This window comes from Zootoca vivipara, chromosome 15 (genome assembly GCF_963506605.1).
Source record: "Zootoca vivipara chromosome 15, rZooViv1.1, whole genome shotgun sequence".
In the NCBI taxonomy this organism is placed as follows: Eukaryota; Metazoa; Chordata; class Lepidosauria; order Squamata; family Lacertidae; genus Zootoca; species Zootoca vivipara.
In genome coordinates this window covers 37,496,300-37,509,724 of record NC_083290.1, presented here as the reverse complement: position 1 = coordinate 37,509,724, position 13,425 = coordinate 37,496,300, and the positions used below count along the sequence as shown (strand labels likewise).

Sequence of the window (13,425 nt, the reverse complement as noted above, 5' to 3'; positions counted from 1 at the left end):
TGACTGTGGACAAACACCGGCTTCCTTGACCTGAATGTGAGATGAGTGCAGCAACCCCATACAGTGGTACCTTGGTTTATGAACACAATTGGTTCCAGAAGTCTGTTCATAAACCAAAGCGAACTTTCCCATTGAAAGTAATGGAAAGTTGATTAATCCATTCTAGATGAGTAAAAACACCCCCTAAAGCAGCAGGGCCTTCGCTCCGATGCCGGGCCTTCGCTCCGATGCCTTCGCGGAGGCCGGGGAGCGCTTCCGCGGCTGCAGCCCAGTCGCGGAAGTGCTCCCCGGCCTCTGGGAGGCATCAGAATGAAGGCCCGGCTCCGATGCCTTCTGGAGGCTGGGCCTTCGCTCCGATGTCTTTGCGGAGGCCGGGGAGCACTTTCGTGACTGCAGCCCAGTCGCAGAAGCGCCCCCGGCCTCTGGGAGGCATCAGAACGAAGGCCCAGCCCCCCCCAAAGGCATCAGACGCTCCGGGGTCTTCGGGGAGGTTTGGCCTTCGCTCCGATGCCTTCGGGGAGGCCGGGACTTCGCTCTGGGCCTCCAGGAGGCATCGGAGCGAAGGCCCAGCCTCCCCGAAGGCATCGGACGCTCGGTAGGCCTCGGGCACCTCAGTTTACTAACTTCCAGGTTAGGATAATTCGTAAACCAAGGTTCCACTGTAGTCATCTTTGACTGGACTTAACCATCCAGGGGTCCTTTAACTTCCTCATTCCCCACAGCACACCCCAAAATCCTCCACTCCCCCCATCCCTTCAACACTTGCCCTGATTCAACAATCCCACCGTCACTGCCACTGTTCATGGGCAAGATGGGAATGAAGAGGAGGAAGCTTTTTCACCCTCTTCTGCCCTGCCACTGCCGCCACCATTGGCAAAGAGGACATGATGGGGAGGAAGTCTCCCTCAGCAACCATCGCCTGCAGCAGCGACAAGGAGAGAATGGCGAGGCTTGCAAAACCTGCCCCTTGGTGTTCTTCCCACCCCCACCCCCTTTGGTTACCTTCTCCTTGACCTCAATTTCCCTTGCCTGCTGGAGCAGCTCTCCAGCACCATTCTGCATTGTTGCCACTAACACTGCTGAGGCTGAAAGAGTGGCATCAGTGTTGGGTCTGCAGCGACAGCAAAGCTGAGAGGTTGCTAGGGCCTGCCGCGGCCTGCCACGTCTGTTCCTCTGTGACTAGTCTGGGACACTGCCGCTTGCTCACCCACCTCCCAGAAACACCTGCCTGCTGTTCTGTCACCATGCCGCAGCTGTCGTGCCCTTCTAATGATGGCCATGCAAATTGGAGTGTGACAACCAGTGCTTTTTTTCTGGGGGGACGCAGGGGTATGCATACCCCTAAACATTTTGTGAATCTAAGTTTGGCCTCGTTGGGGGCAGTATTTCAATATGAGTAGGAAAATGAGAGTGCCCCAAACATTTTTGTTAGGAAAAAGCACTGGCAACAACTATTCTTCTTCTTCTGTTTCAGTGTATCTGAAGAAGTGTGCATGCACACGAAAGCTCATACCTATGACAAACTTAGTTGGTCTCTAAGGTGCTACTGGAAGGAATGTTTTTATTTTTACAAATAAATATTATATAGTAAGATGTTAAAAAGTTACATGAGAAGAAATGAACTTACTTTGGGGTTTTATTTCATGAAGAGGCTTTTTATCTAAAAAGAGGAAGTGGGAGAGAGAAGAGAGAAAGTTGCACTTAATAAATGCACAAGGAATGCATTTCCTAGAACACTTTCTGTCCAGCTCTACAAATGAAATATTTCCTCCTTGGCGGCTGACAATAACCATTTTTATGTAATCTCTCTCCCCACCCTTCTCCCGGACATATAAATTTCCTTCTGTTTCTTTCATACTAAAAATAAACTACTTAAAGTGTTCGGGGGAGGGAAGAAGGGTAATTATCAATATTTAAATTTCTGCTCAAATGTCCAAATACACACAAGGACAATTGCAATTCCAGTCAATAAGATTTGTGACACTGATTTCAACAAGATGCAGTTTCTATCCTTATCTGCCCCCAGACGTGTATGGATGAATCTAAGAAGAGTGCAATAGAAAGGATATAATTTAAGCTGGCATTCTGCCTTGGGAGATGTTTTAGCTGGTAAAGTGAAATATTCTTTCCATTGGAATTATTTCACCAAACAGAATCTCCAAGCTCTCACAAGCATCTTTTCCAGATCCTACTAAATCTATGCTAGATGCAAGGGAAAACAGTAAATTAGCTGCTACTGGAAGAAAGCATAGGCTGTGTTCAGACAATGGTTTCTGAAAAGCAATGGGTGCAAATTTTGCCAGCATGACTAAGCTGCTTCTGGCAAACCAGAGCAGTGCATGGAAACGCGGTACCTATTTATCTACTTGCACTTTGACGTGCTTTCGAACTGCTAGGTTGGCAGGAGCAGGGACCGAGCAACGGGAGCTCACCCTGTCACGAGGATTTGAACCGCTGACCAGGTCGGCAAGCCCTAGGCTCTGTGGTTTAGACCACAGCGTCACCTGCGTCCCTCATAACATCATAAAGGTAAAGGTAAAGGGACCCCTGACCATTAGGTCAAGTCGTGGACGACTCTGGGGTTGCGGCACTCATCTCGCGTTATTGGCCGAGGGAGCCGGCGTACAGCTTCCAGGTCATATGGCCAGCATGACTAAGCAGCTTCTGGCGAACCGGAGCAGTGCACGGAAACGTTATTTACCTTCCCACCGGAGTGGTACTTGCACTTTGACGTGCTTTTGAACTGCTAGGTTGGCAGGAGCAGGGACCGAGCAATGGGAGCTCACCCCGTCACAGGGATTCAAACCGCAGACCTTCTGATCGGCAAGCCCTAGGCTCTGTGGTTTAACCCACAGCGCCACCCATGTCCCTTCACATCATCATAGGGGTAGGGAAATAACAAGCCAAGGGGCTAGTCATTCTGCTAGCCTGGGCTGGAGCTGGATGTTAAAGGGACACAGAGGCTTAATTTGCTCCATGGCCTGAATCTAAGGCCCTGGAAGTCTAATGGAGAGGCAAGGTTTGTTGGTCTCCTGTCAGCCCTTCCATCTTGTGCTCAGATTGTATGTATGTGCAAATAAAACCATATACCCTGAGGAAACCAGAGTCATCAATGACCTTCATTCCAAAAAATATGGACCTTGGTTAGCCACCAGAACCCCTGGAGTGTCCCGCTGTTCAGAGATTTGGGTGTAGGAACAGAAATGGATGACTTCGGGCATACAGTGGTACCTTGGTTCTTAAACGCCTTGGTAGCCAAAATCCAAAAACCCGGAAGTAAATGCTGCACTTTTCTTTCTTTTTCTCGGAAGCCAAACGTCCGATGCAGTTGTCGGCTATTCTTTCTGGGGCACCTGCACCAATCGGAAGCTGCGCCTTGGTTTTCAAACATTTCGGACTTTCAGAACGGATTAAGTTTGGCGCTTTTGTTTTTGCTGTTTATTTTGCTTTTTTGTTTTTGAGGCTTTTTCAGTTAATTCGTTTTTGTGACTGTGTGGAACCCAGTTCAGCTACTGATCGATTGATTGTGTGATTGCGGAAATGGATAAAGTCGTCCCCCCCCCCCAAATCCAAATAATAACTATCATCAGTGCAGGTAAGATTTTTTATTTTATTTTTTTTAATTTTTATTATCTACAATACTTATTTATTTTATAGTACAGTACAGTACATTGATTATTGCTTTCATTTTGTGGATCGATGGTCTCATTAGATAGTAAAATTCATGTTAAATTGCTGTTTTAGGGGTTGTTTTTAAAAGGCCAGAACAGATTAATCTGTTTTGCATTACTTCCTATGGGAAAGCACGCCTTGGTTTTGGAATGCTTTGGTTTTGGAACAGACTTCCAGAATGGATTAAGTTTGAGAACCAAAGTATCACTGTACAATACATAGAAGGGTTTAAGCCTCCACTTCATGTTATCACACACAGAGAATAATACCAGAAAGAAATATATACGTAGTAGTGATGGTGGAAACAACTGCAACGTTCCACCCGAGTTTTTTCTGATCATAGAAATAGATGCTGTTTCCTGGTATGCATCTCTGCACCAAACACTCTGCTTCACACTTTTGCTTTTCTGTCACTCACTAACCAACGCTCCAAGGTGCAAACTAGCCCACAGACTCATACATAATGCATTACAGATAATTAGCTTGCAGTCTCTTGAGGAAGAATTACATGTTAGAAGCAAGCCCTGATGGCTGCTTAAAAGGGGGGGGGGAGAGAGAGAGAGATAGCAAAGTAGGTTCAAGAAGGGGGTGAATTTCAGCAGAGAAGCAGTGGGTGGGAAGGGTGATTTTAAAATGTGTATCTTCATTAAAGCATTTGAAAACAGCGCCTAAGTATAAATGTGGACTATTTGCATTGAAGCGTGTTGTCATAATATTTGAAAATTACCACAGAACAAATAATTTAAATCGTTGTGGCGAATTAAATTCATGAGCAATATTTGTGAATCTATGTACTTTGGCTTGCAAAAATTCATAATACAGGAAATCCAGTTCTGGACAAATGAGTCAGAATGTGGTATTCAACCAGCCCCCCCCCTTTCGTTAATAGCTCTTTTCAGATGTTTATATTGATTGTAAAGCAAAGGGGGTGTAGGACATCATACTACTCTGTTCCCCTTCCCAATAGCCCTCCTTGAGTTGGAGGTAGGGTTGGGTGACTGTCAATTTTTGTATCTCTCAGTTTCTCATTTTTCCAATTTCAGTTTTCCATATTTCCACCTCAGTTTTCCATATTTCCACCTTAGTGATTTTTTTTTAATTTAACATCCTCATAAACATTCATCAGCATTTTAGTGGGAATTCATCCTGATATAAAGACTTTTTGTAGGCGATTTTGCCTAATATACACATTTTTCCAAAATATTTCCTCAAAATACAATGCATTTTTTTGCATGCAATTCCCACTAATATACACATTCCTATGCATACTTTACCCTAATATATGTTCTCAGGGGATTGTTGTGGCTACTCCCGAGTAAAGACGCTCCAGTCCGCTCTGTCTTTAAGAGTTTTATTGTGCATACTATTTACAGTGCAGAGACCTCAGAAAACATGACTGCCTAGTCGCTCCCAGAATCCGGCAATACCGACTTCCGGTTTCTGGTCCAACATAAGAGCTTGGGGACCCCAAAATGCCTCCCCTTCGCCCTACGTCTGGGTGCGTGCCTCAAATGGGGCGCCGGAAGGGGCTGTGTCCCATCTCCCCTTTGTTGGCTGGGACGTTGCTGTGAGTCCGCTGCGTCGCTGAGCCTTTCTTCTTCTACTGGCCGTCTGAGTCACTGCAAGGGCTCAGCAGCATCTAGGAGCCCTCCCTCCATACTGCTCCAGTTCTCATCTCTCCCTCCTGACCCGCTGCTGACGCTATCGCTGGGCGAAGTGCTGCTCAGGATGACTGGGCGAGGCTCCCTGTGTAGTGCTGCAGAACTACACTGAACGATATGTGCTTCCAAGAAAGTGTGTTCCGGAACCCCTGTCTTGCAGGGTTCCAGAATGTAGGGGAAAGTCTATGTGCAATGCCTACATCTACACCTAACAGGTGGATGTTAGGGGCAGGTCTAGAATCACAAATATGCAACCTCACTTTAGTCACATGATGCATGCATAAGAGAGACTCCTTTTGGAGGAAAGATACATCTACATCTTTTCTTGCAGATTTCCCTACTGCTTACTAATACACAATTCTTTTTTAAAAAAAAAAAAGTTTGAACACTAATCCAGCCCTTCACTTATTTTTGAAGGGGGGGGGCAAAATACAGTGAAATGTGGTATCCAAGCCCTCCCTTAAGCAGTGGGAGACTGCACTGTACTTTTAATGCATGCTTATGCCATAATGGTCTGTTTGATGTTTGAACACCTGCTCAACCCCTCCCCCCCCCATTTACAGGGAATGTGTCTGGAAAGATGCAAAATGAAAGGTAACGCAATATCTGCTTTGAAGACTGAGGCACTGGGAAGAAGAAAACAGCGTTGACACATGTTCTACATGTAGCTTTGCATTTCAAGTACGCACACCAGCTTGACCCAAGCGCCTTCTTCCAAGGAAGCCAGAAAGGAATTCTCCCCTTCGAGATTGAAATGTCAGAATGAAAGCTGCTGTGCATATTGAGGACAAACTTCTATCATTAAAGGCACAGCAGGAAAGGGGCAAAATGCATTCTAATAAAATACTTGCAATGAGATTTCTCAAACGTTCTATAAAGACGCTACCCACTCACTGACACAAATTGCAGAACAATGGGGTTTGGGGGGGGGGGAATTCTTTCCATTTCTTAGGCTGGGAGAGCCAACATAGCGGTGCCCTTTAGATGTTGTTGGACTACTGTTCCTATTGGTCTAGGCTAGATGCTCTAGCACCTGGAGCGGCACACATGCTGTGCACCTGGGGGCGGGGATAGCCACCCATGGGGGTGGGGCGAGCATCCCAGGGGGACGGCGTGAGGGTGTCACACCCCCTCAGGGATGACACCTGGGGTGGACCTCCACCCCTAGCACCCCCTTCCTCTGCCACTGTCTAGGCAAAGATCAAGGATGCAGGGAACTGTAGTCCAAAAACTGGGGGGGGGGTGGACTACTCCATTCTCTGCCAGAGGCAGAGGGAAAGAGGTGAGGCTCAGCAATCCACATAGAGAAATGACAACCTGTTTGGGGTTCCTTGGGGCAGGGACAGCAGTCAGGAACACAGAAAGCTGCCTTGTACTGAGTTTGGGCATTGCTCCATCTAGCTCAATAATTCCAGCTCTTCTTCTTCTTCTTCTTCTTCTTCTTCTTCTTCTTCTTCTTCTTCTTCTTCTTCTTCTTCTTCTTCTTCTTCTTCTTCTTCTTCTTCTTCTTCTTCTTCGCCAGGTAAGAATGTATTCCTTAAACACGGTTTTAACAATGAGTCCGTAAGTGATTGTGAGGCCAATTCTGGACCTACACGTCCTTCCACAGTGAGGACATTGGTTTCCGGGCAGGAGTTGATCTCGGTGTGGATTTGCCAAGCGTGCCTTCCTCTTAGCACATTTCTCCCTCACGTCCTGAGTTTGAGTGTCCCATGACACCTTTGGTAAAGGCTGTTTTCCAATCGGAGGACTCAGAGGCAAATGTTTCCCAATTGTTGGTGTTTATACTACAGTACATTTTTAAAAATTTGCCTTGAGAGAGTCTTTAAACCTCTTTTGTCGACCACCAACCAGCATTACGCTTTCCATTTTAAAGTTCGGAATAGAGTAGTTGCTTTGTAAGCTCTTTCGATTAGAGTCCTCCCAGCCCAACTCAGAGATGCTGGTGATTGAAAACAGGCACTCTGCCACTGAGCTGCAGACCATCCCTGCACCCTTCTCCCTATAACTCACACTATTTATTTAAAAAATAATAATAATAAAATTCTTCCAGTAGCACCTTAGAGACCAACTAAGTTTGTCATAGGTATGAGCTTTCGGGTGCATGCACACTTCTTCAGATACACTGAAACAGAAGTCACCCGACCCTTATGTATAGTCAGAGGGTGGGGAGGGGTATTACTCAGAAGGGTGGTGGGACTGGGTGATTGGCTGTTAGGAGTGGTAAACCTGTTGATGACTGTTAACGACTGTTAATGACTGCAATTGGTCTTGCAGGAAAAAGCAAGGGCTGAGGTGCTAAAGAAAGCTTGATCATGTAAAATGAGATAAGAATCCAGTGTCCTTATTCAGACCAGGTCTCTCCATGGTTTTAAGCTTGGTAATGAATTGCAATTCAGCAACTTCTTCAATTTCAGCCTCCATGGCACTCTGTACCTGTCCAGGTGCCCTGCAGTCTCAGTGTGTGACTTATCACCCTCAAAGGTGCCGAAGGACACCTTTCCACCAAAAGTGACCAAATAAACAGTGAACCCACTTTATCCGCTCCCCCCCTCCTTTCTCATTCTCCCTCTTTTTAAAATTAGGCCAGGTAGCAAAAGCCCGGCCAGTTCCTGAGTGGACCGGAACTGTGAGCCGTGCACTGCCAACACAAAGTTTGAACAAGGAAGTTGGGGAAGAAACTCTGCTTCTGAATGACAGAACTGGTTCACATTATGTTTTTGGCCTCACGAAAGGAACAGCGTTAGCAAGTTGTGCCTGCAAAAAAAATAGCCTCAGAGATTACTTTTCTGAGGCATTGCACTACGTTTCCTTCACAATTCCCCATGGGGAAAATCAGAGCTGGAAAGGCACATATTGAAACAAGAAGGAAAGGGGAGATAGAGAGGTGGAGAAAAGGAACCAAGACAGGATAATTGCACCAATTCCTACCAGCTGAGAAAGCAAAAATAAACAGGGGAAGCCTGAAGATTATTTGACATATACATATAGTGTGACACACAAAGGAGTAAAGGGAAATGGGAACTTGAGAAATTTTATTTCTGTAAATTGCAGTACAAAGTGGTCTGATCCACACCTGTGGACTAATGCATGGATCACAATACTGACCCTTCAGATTCTGCAATTCTCCAAAATGAACATTCTTGACTAATGAGTCATCTTGGCTAAGAAATACCGTAACAATACCAAAATGTATTGCAAAATGACAACTTTAGAATAAAATGGGTATTTGCCTAAGAATTTCTGTGCTTTTCTTTAAAAAATAAATAAATCACAGATTAACACAGAAAGAGGACACAATGGACTAATGAATAAGCACATGTCAGACTGACACAGACTGAAAATAGACTGATCCATTTTCTGGAAAAAATATATATCATTCACATAGTTGAGAAAAAAATATTCACTTAATATTTCATTCTGATTGAACAAAGAGAGGTAGCTTGGTGTTCTGCATAAAATGCATATTTCTAATTCAGATAAAGGAACATTGGCCAGACATGGGGAACCTGTGCCGATCTCAGCTTTATTCTTGTTTCCTACCGATCCTCTGCAAGGGCTCACTCTCCTTCACAAAAAGGGAAGCGCTGGAGCTGATAACGTCTCTTAAAAAAAAACCCATAAGCAAGTGGATACAATGGCAAGTATGTATGAATGCAGGCTTAATGGCTCAGATTCCACTATCATGGTTTCAGAATGGAAGAGCGGCAGTTTTGTCCATGTGCATGGACATAAATTCAGTGGTCTTGCCAGCCAAAAGTTTCAGGACTTGATGGACAAAGTTCCAACTCCAAAGAGTATTGGTCTTTTGATGCTTTCCAAAACAAACTGCAATTATTTCAAAACGCAGCCACCAGGATGTCGGGAGCAGCAAAGCTGCCTCACCACACTGTTGACTCATGTTAAGTTTGTGGTCTACTAGGACCCCTAGATCCTTTTCACATTTACTGTTGTCAGAAAAAAACACAACTACTTTTCTACGCTTGTGTCTCTTGGCAAAAAGGGGGAAAATATTTCCTGGACTCTTGGTAAGATGACTAGCAACAGGATCTCTAAAGCACAAAGTTTTCATTTTTTATCTCATTTTATTATTATTTTTGCTTTGCTATGTTCCCAGCAGTGCATCCTTAACTTGGATCTGGATACAACACTAATCCTTTTGGAAAGAAATCTGCTATTTGAGCTTGTGTCTAGCAGCACAACTGGACAAAAGTCAAGGTTTTGTTTTCTACAAGCTTAAGCAAAAGGCAACATTTGAAGCCGCCCCTGTCTCAAGGACCTTCTGTTCTATCTGATGGGATTTAAATGCAAGCTTTTCACTAAAGCTAGTGGCTACATGAGGAGCAGATGCCTGTAACCAAACAAACAGTACACTAATAGGAAAGAAGATAGGAAGGGAAATGCCTAGGATCACCTTATTTAATATAGTTTCAATCAGCTGCAGAGCTGAGTTAAAGCACCTAAGCACAAAGGCATCACTTTAGAGACTAGCCTGGGGGAATGTTGGCTTTGTTGCCATCAACAATCCTCTTTCTGCATTTTAGTTTCTTTCAGTTTGGACATTCTACTGCAGTTCAGCTGCCACCAAATACTACAGTACCTACTTTGTCTCACTGTCCCATAATTTCATGTAGTTTACACAAGTTAAAGTTAATTAACAATGCAATAGTTTCCACACCTTTGATTTCAATGCAAAGGAAATGCAGTTCAAATGACAGACAAAATGCCATTGATTACATATCATTTGCAGACTGAAAACAGCAATGAACACCAGTCGGTATTGATTTCTGTTCTGGACATGGGATGAATAAATGAACATTGGTAATTTCCACTTCTGTTTCCATTTCCATCAGAATTCATGCCCCTGAAGATTTCCCATGAGGAAATGTAGCCCTCAGGATGAAAAGCATTCCACATCCCTGGCTAGGGCACCATCTGGTCTAGGACTAGGGCTGTGAGTAAAGACATGAAAATGAACTTCCAGAAGCTTCAGCAGCCTGCCTGACACTGGGTTCCTCATCATGACCAGCAAAAGCAGAACAATTTGTGCAAGATAAATGCAAGGAATCAGAATCTGAGTTACTCATGGTTTTTCCAGAACTGTAAAATATTAACAGGTATGGATCCAAAATTATACCGCTTAAATGAAAAGTGAGGTTCTCGGTGGCAGCATTTGCTATGGTTGTTCTGTCCAACTGTGAGCAAGTATTTGGTTTATGGATGGCCAGGTTTTTTTTGGTCTTTCATCCCACAAGCAGCAAGTAGCTTTTACCCAGCAGTTTAAAAGAAAACTAGGCAAAATGGGATGTGTCCAGAGGAGGATTAGGAAGGAGACCAAGTCCTATGAGGAATGGTTGAAGGAGTTGGGCATGTTTGCCCCAGGGAAGAGACAATATGATGGCCATCTTCAAATATCTGAAAGGCTTCCACCTAAGTGATGGATCAATTTTTGTTTTCTTTTGCTCCAGAGGAAAGGACACAAACCACTGAGTTTTAATTTCCAAGAAAGGGGATTTTGAGTCAATATTAGGAAGAAACTTCCTGGTGGCATGAACTGTTTTAACAGTGGAACAGTTAAAAGGTGATAGACTCTTGTTTGCTAAACAGGCTGGATGGCTATCGTTCAGGGATGTAGGTAGCAGTGGATTTCCAGCATCAGCAGGTGACTGGATGAGATGACATTTGAGGTCTCTTCCACCTCTATGACTCTGTGATGCATTTTAGCTAACATGCATAGTGCAAAAATACACATAGAAATACAGGGGTTTGCCTAATGAGTACCCATGGCAAAGAGTTCATTTCTTGCACAGCAAGACGATCAAGCAGAAAACAGCATGATGGATTCACAGGAACAGAACTCAATAGATGTCCACAGGTCTGTACGCCAAGGAGTCTCGCTCTACAAGAACGATCATTGCTTGCAAGGCTTTAGTAACCTCTGCCCTGCAGGTCTATTTAGGCCTGGTATGACTTCCAACTTAGCCTGCCAAGCCGTTTTCTCAAAACCACATCTACCTACCCCACACCTGACTTCACATGTGATGTCAGGCATACGGCAGATAAGTGTGCGATCCCAATAGAACAATCAGGCACTTAAAGTGAGCTCCTGATGGTTCCTTTGCAAGTGGGGCTCACTGACAAGAGCTGATCAGCGCTGACAGCCAGACGCACTGGGATTGGCTGCACCAGCAAGTTCCGCATCAGGAACCTGCTAGTGCAGCTTAAGGGGCCTTGCTGTCAGCTTGCCAGTCTTCAGAGGGAAAACGTCAGTTTTCAGGCATGGTCTGAATCCGAACTGCCATCTGCAAACAAACTTCAAGGAGGCTTGCTCTGTCTGATCAGCTGATCAGAGATTACAGTGAGGCCCTTTGAAGTTGTGAAGTGGCAGAATGATAACAGCAGGTGATTGACAGGTGGATGGAGGATCTTGCTTACAAGCAAGTAAGAAATCCTCAGTCAGGCAAGTAACTGTGCAGGCTCAGCTGCAGATTCAAGGCTCAAGCGTCAGGGTACATCTGCTCAAGATGCTCAGAATTGGACAAAAGCAACAAAGACGTCCCAACAAGTTTTCCACATGCTGCCTGCCAAGTTTTAAAAGATGCAGTATTAGCACGCTCATTCACAAGACTCACTCACCTTGTGGGGATGTCAGGATTGCAAACATGCACTCCTATGTGGTGGGTGGGTCTGCTCCCACCTGCAATGTGGCACCTGGTTCTAGGCATCAAGCCTGTGCCCACATGTTTGGGCTTCTGTTCAGTTGCTGTCACCTCTGGTTCCGCCTCCCCACTCAGTTAATTGTTTGTTGAGGGACATTTTACCATATCCAATTCCAAATAGCAGTTGGTATCTCCTGTCCTAGATCTCTTTTCCAATTATTTAGATAAGTATTAATTGATGTTTCCTTACATCTAGAACTTCATGGGGTATGTGAATGCCCAAGCAGTGCCTTCAGCTAACCCCCAAATAGAAACAGAAATCTGCCTTATAACCAAGTAAGACCATTGGTTCATCTAGCTCAGGTATTGTCTACACCAGAGATTCTCAAACTTTCTATCTCTAGGGCTCACTTCAGAGGACTGGACTGAAGCCTACCAATTGCAACATGGTGATGGGGAAAGGCAGAATTTGACACTGCCAATTACTAACATCCCTTTTGTATTGATATTCAATCCATTTTAGGAAAATTGTTCTCTGTTTCTGATCCACGCCACTTGAACATTTCTTTTTATTCAATTTCTGCATCGATCTATATTTTAAGGCTAGGGGAGGGAGGCACCACTCAAAATTCTAATCTGCAAATTAGTTTGAGAGATGTGGATCAAGCTGATTCACATAGGAATTTGCAAAGATCAAATCTTCAAACATCCCCATTCCAAAATCAGAAGAGGACTCTGTAGGTTCACTGCTAATCTGGACATACAAAGAACAGAAGGAAGTTTATTTCAGTCTGTGCGACCTTCCTTTGACACCATCTGTTTCTGAGCAACTGACACATGTTGGACCATCCCAAGTAATCATTGATAAATTATTCACCACAGGAGGAATCCAAAACTTCCCTTCCAGCCAATATAACCTTTTCTATGGACTTCAAAGGATTTGAGCTCCAAGCAAAAGACATCGGCAGAATGAATTTCAAAGCTATGAACACACACACATGCACACACCAGACACAGGCTCCTTTGTCGACAGATTTCACTGCAGACAACTCTCTCCAGTCTGCAACATGAATCATAGACTTGGCTGTGAGTCTTAATTTAAGGGACAGAGAGGGAGGGGGAAAGACATTGGCTTTCCATGAAAGCTATTTACCTTGAATGCAAAGTCCTTCAGTGCAGTTTTCTGACTCTTGGCTTGGGCCTTCACAGAATTTCCCACCATTCCGTGGAGGTGGAGCAGTACATTCGCGGATCCTCATGTGCTCACACTCGGGACTGCAGACCGACCATTCACTCCACACCTCCCAGCCACCATCCACTAAACAGAAAGGAAGGAATTCACTGTTGCTTTAAATGGCAAATTCTTTGATCCAGAACTCATTTGGGGCACTTTGGCAATATAGGTGAACTCCCATACAGGCAAGATAGATGAA

At 44.6% G+C, this 13,425-nt stretch overlaps 1 protein-coding gene across 2 annotated transcripts in view; it reads right to left on the bottom strand.

Moving 5' to 3' along the window:
* The window catches only part of UNC5D (unc-5 netrin receptor D), a 401,974-nt gene that overhangs the window by 95,009 nt on the left and 293,540 nt on the right, over nucleotides 1-13,425 (bottom strand). The window contains exons 7-8 of one of the 2 annotated variants that reach the window (XM_060268544.1): nucleotides 13,146-13,310; nucleotides 1,628-1,660 (exon numbers count right to left, since the gene is read on the bottom strand). In XM_060268544.1, coding sequence (XP_060124527.1) covers nucleotides 1,628-1,660; nucleotides 13,146-13,310 — 198 coding nt within the window. The remainder of the gene's footprint in view (nucleotides 1-1,627; nucleotides 1,661-13,145; nucleotides 13,311-13,425) is intronic. The other variant, XM_035140077.2, reaches the window with a different exon arrangement.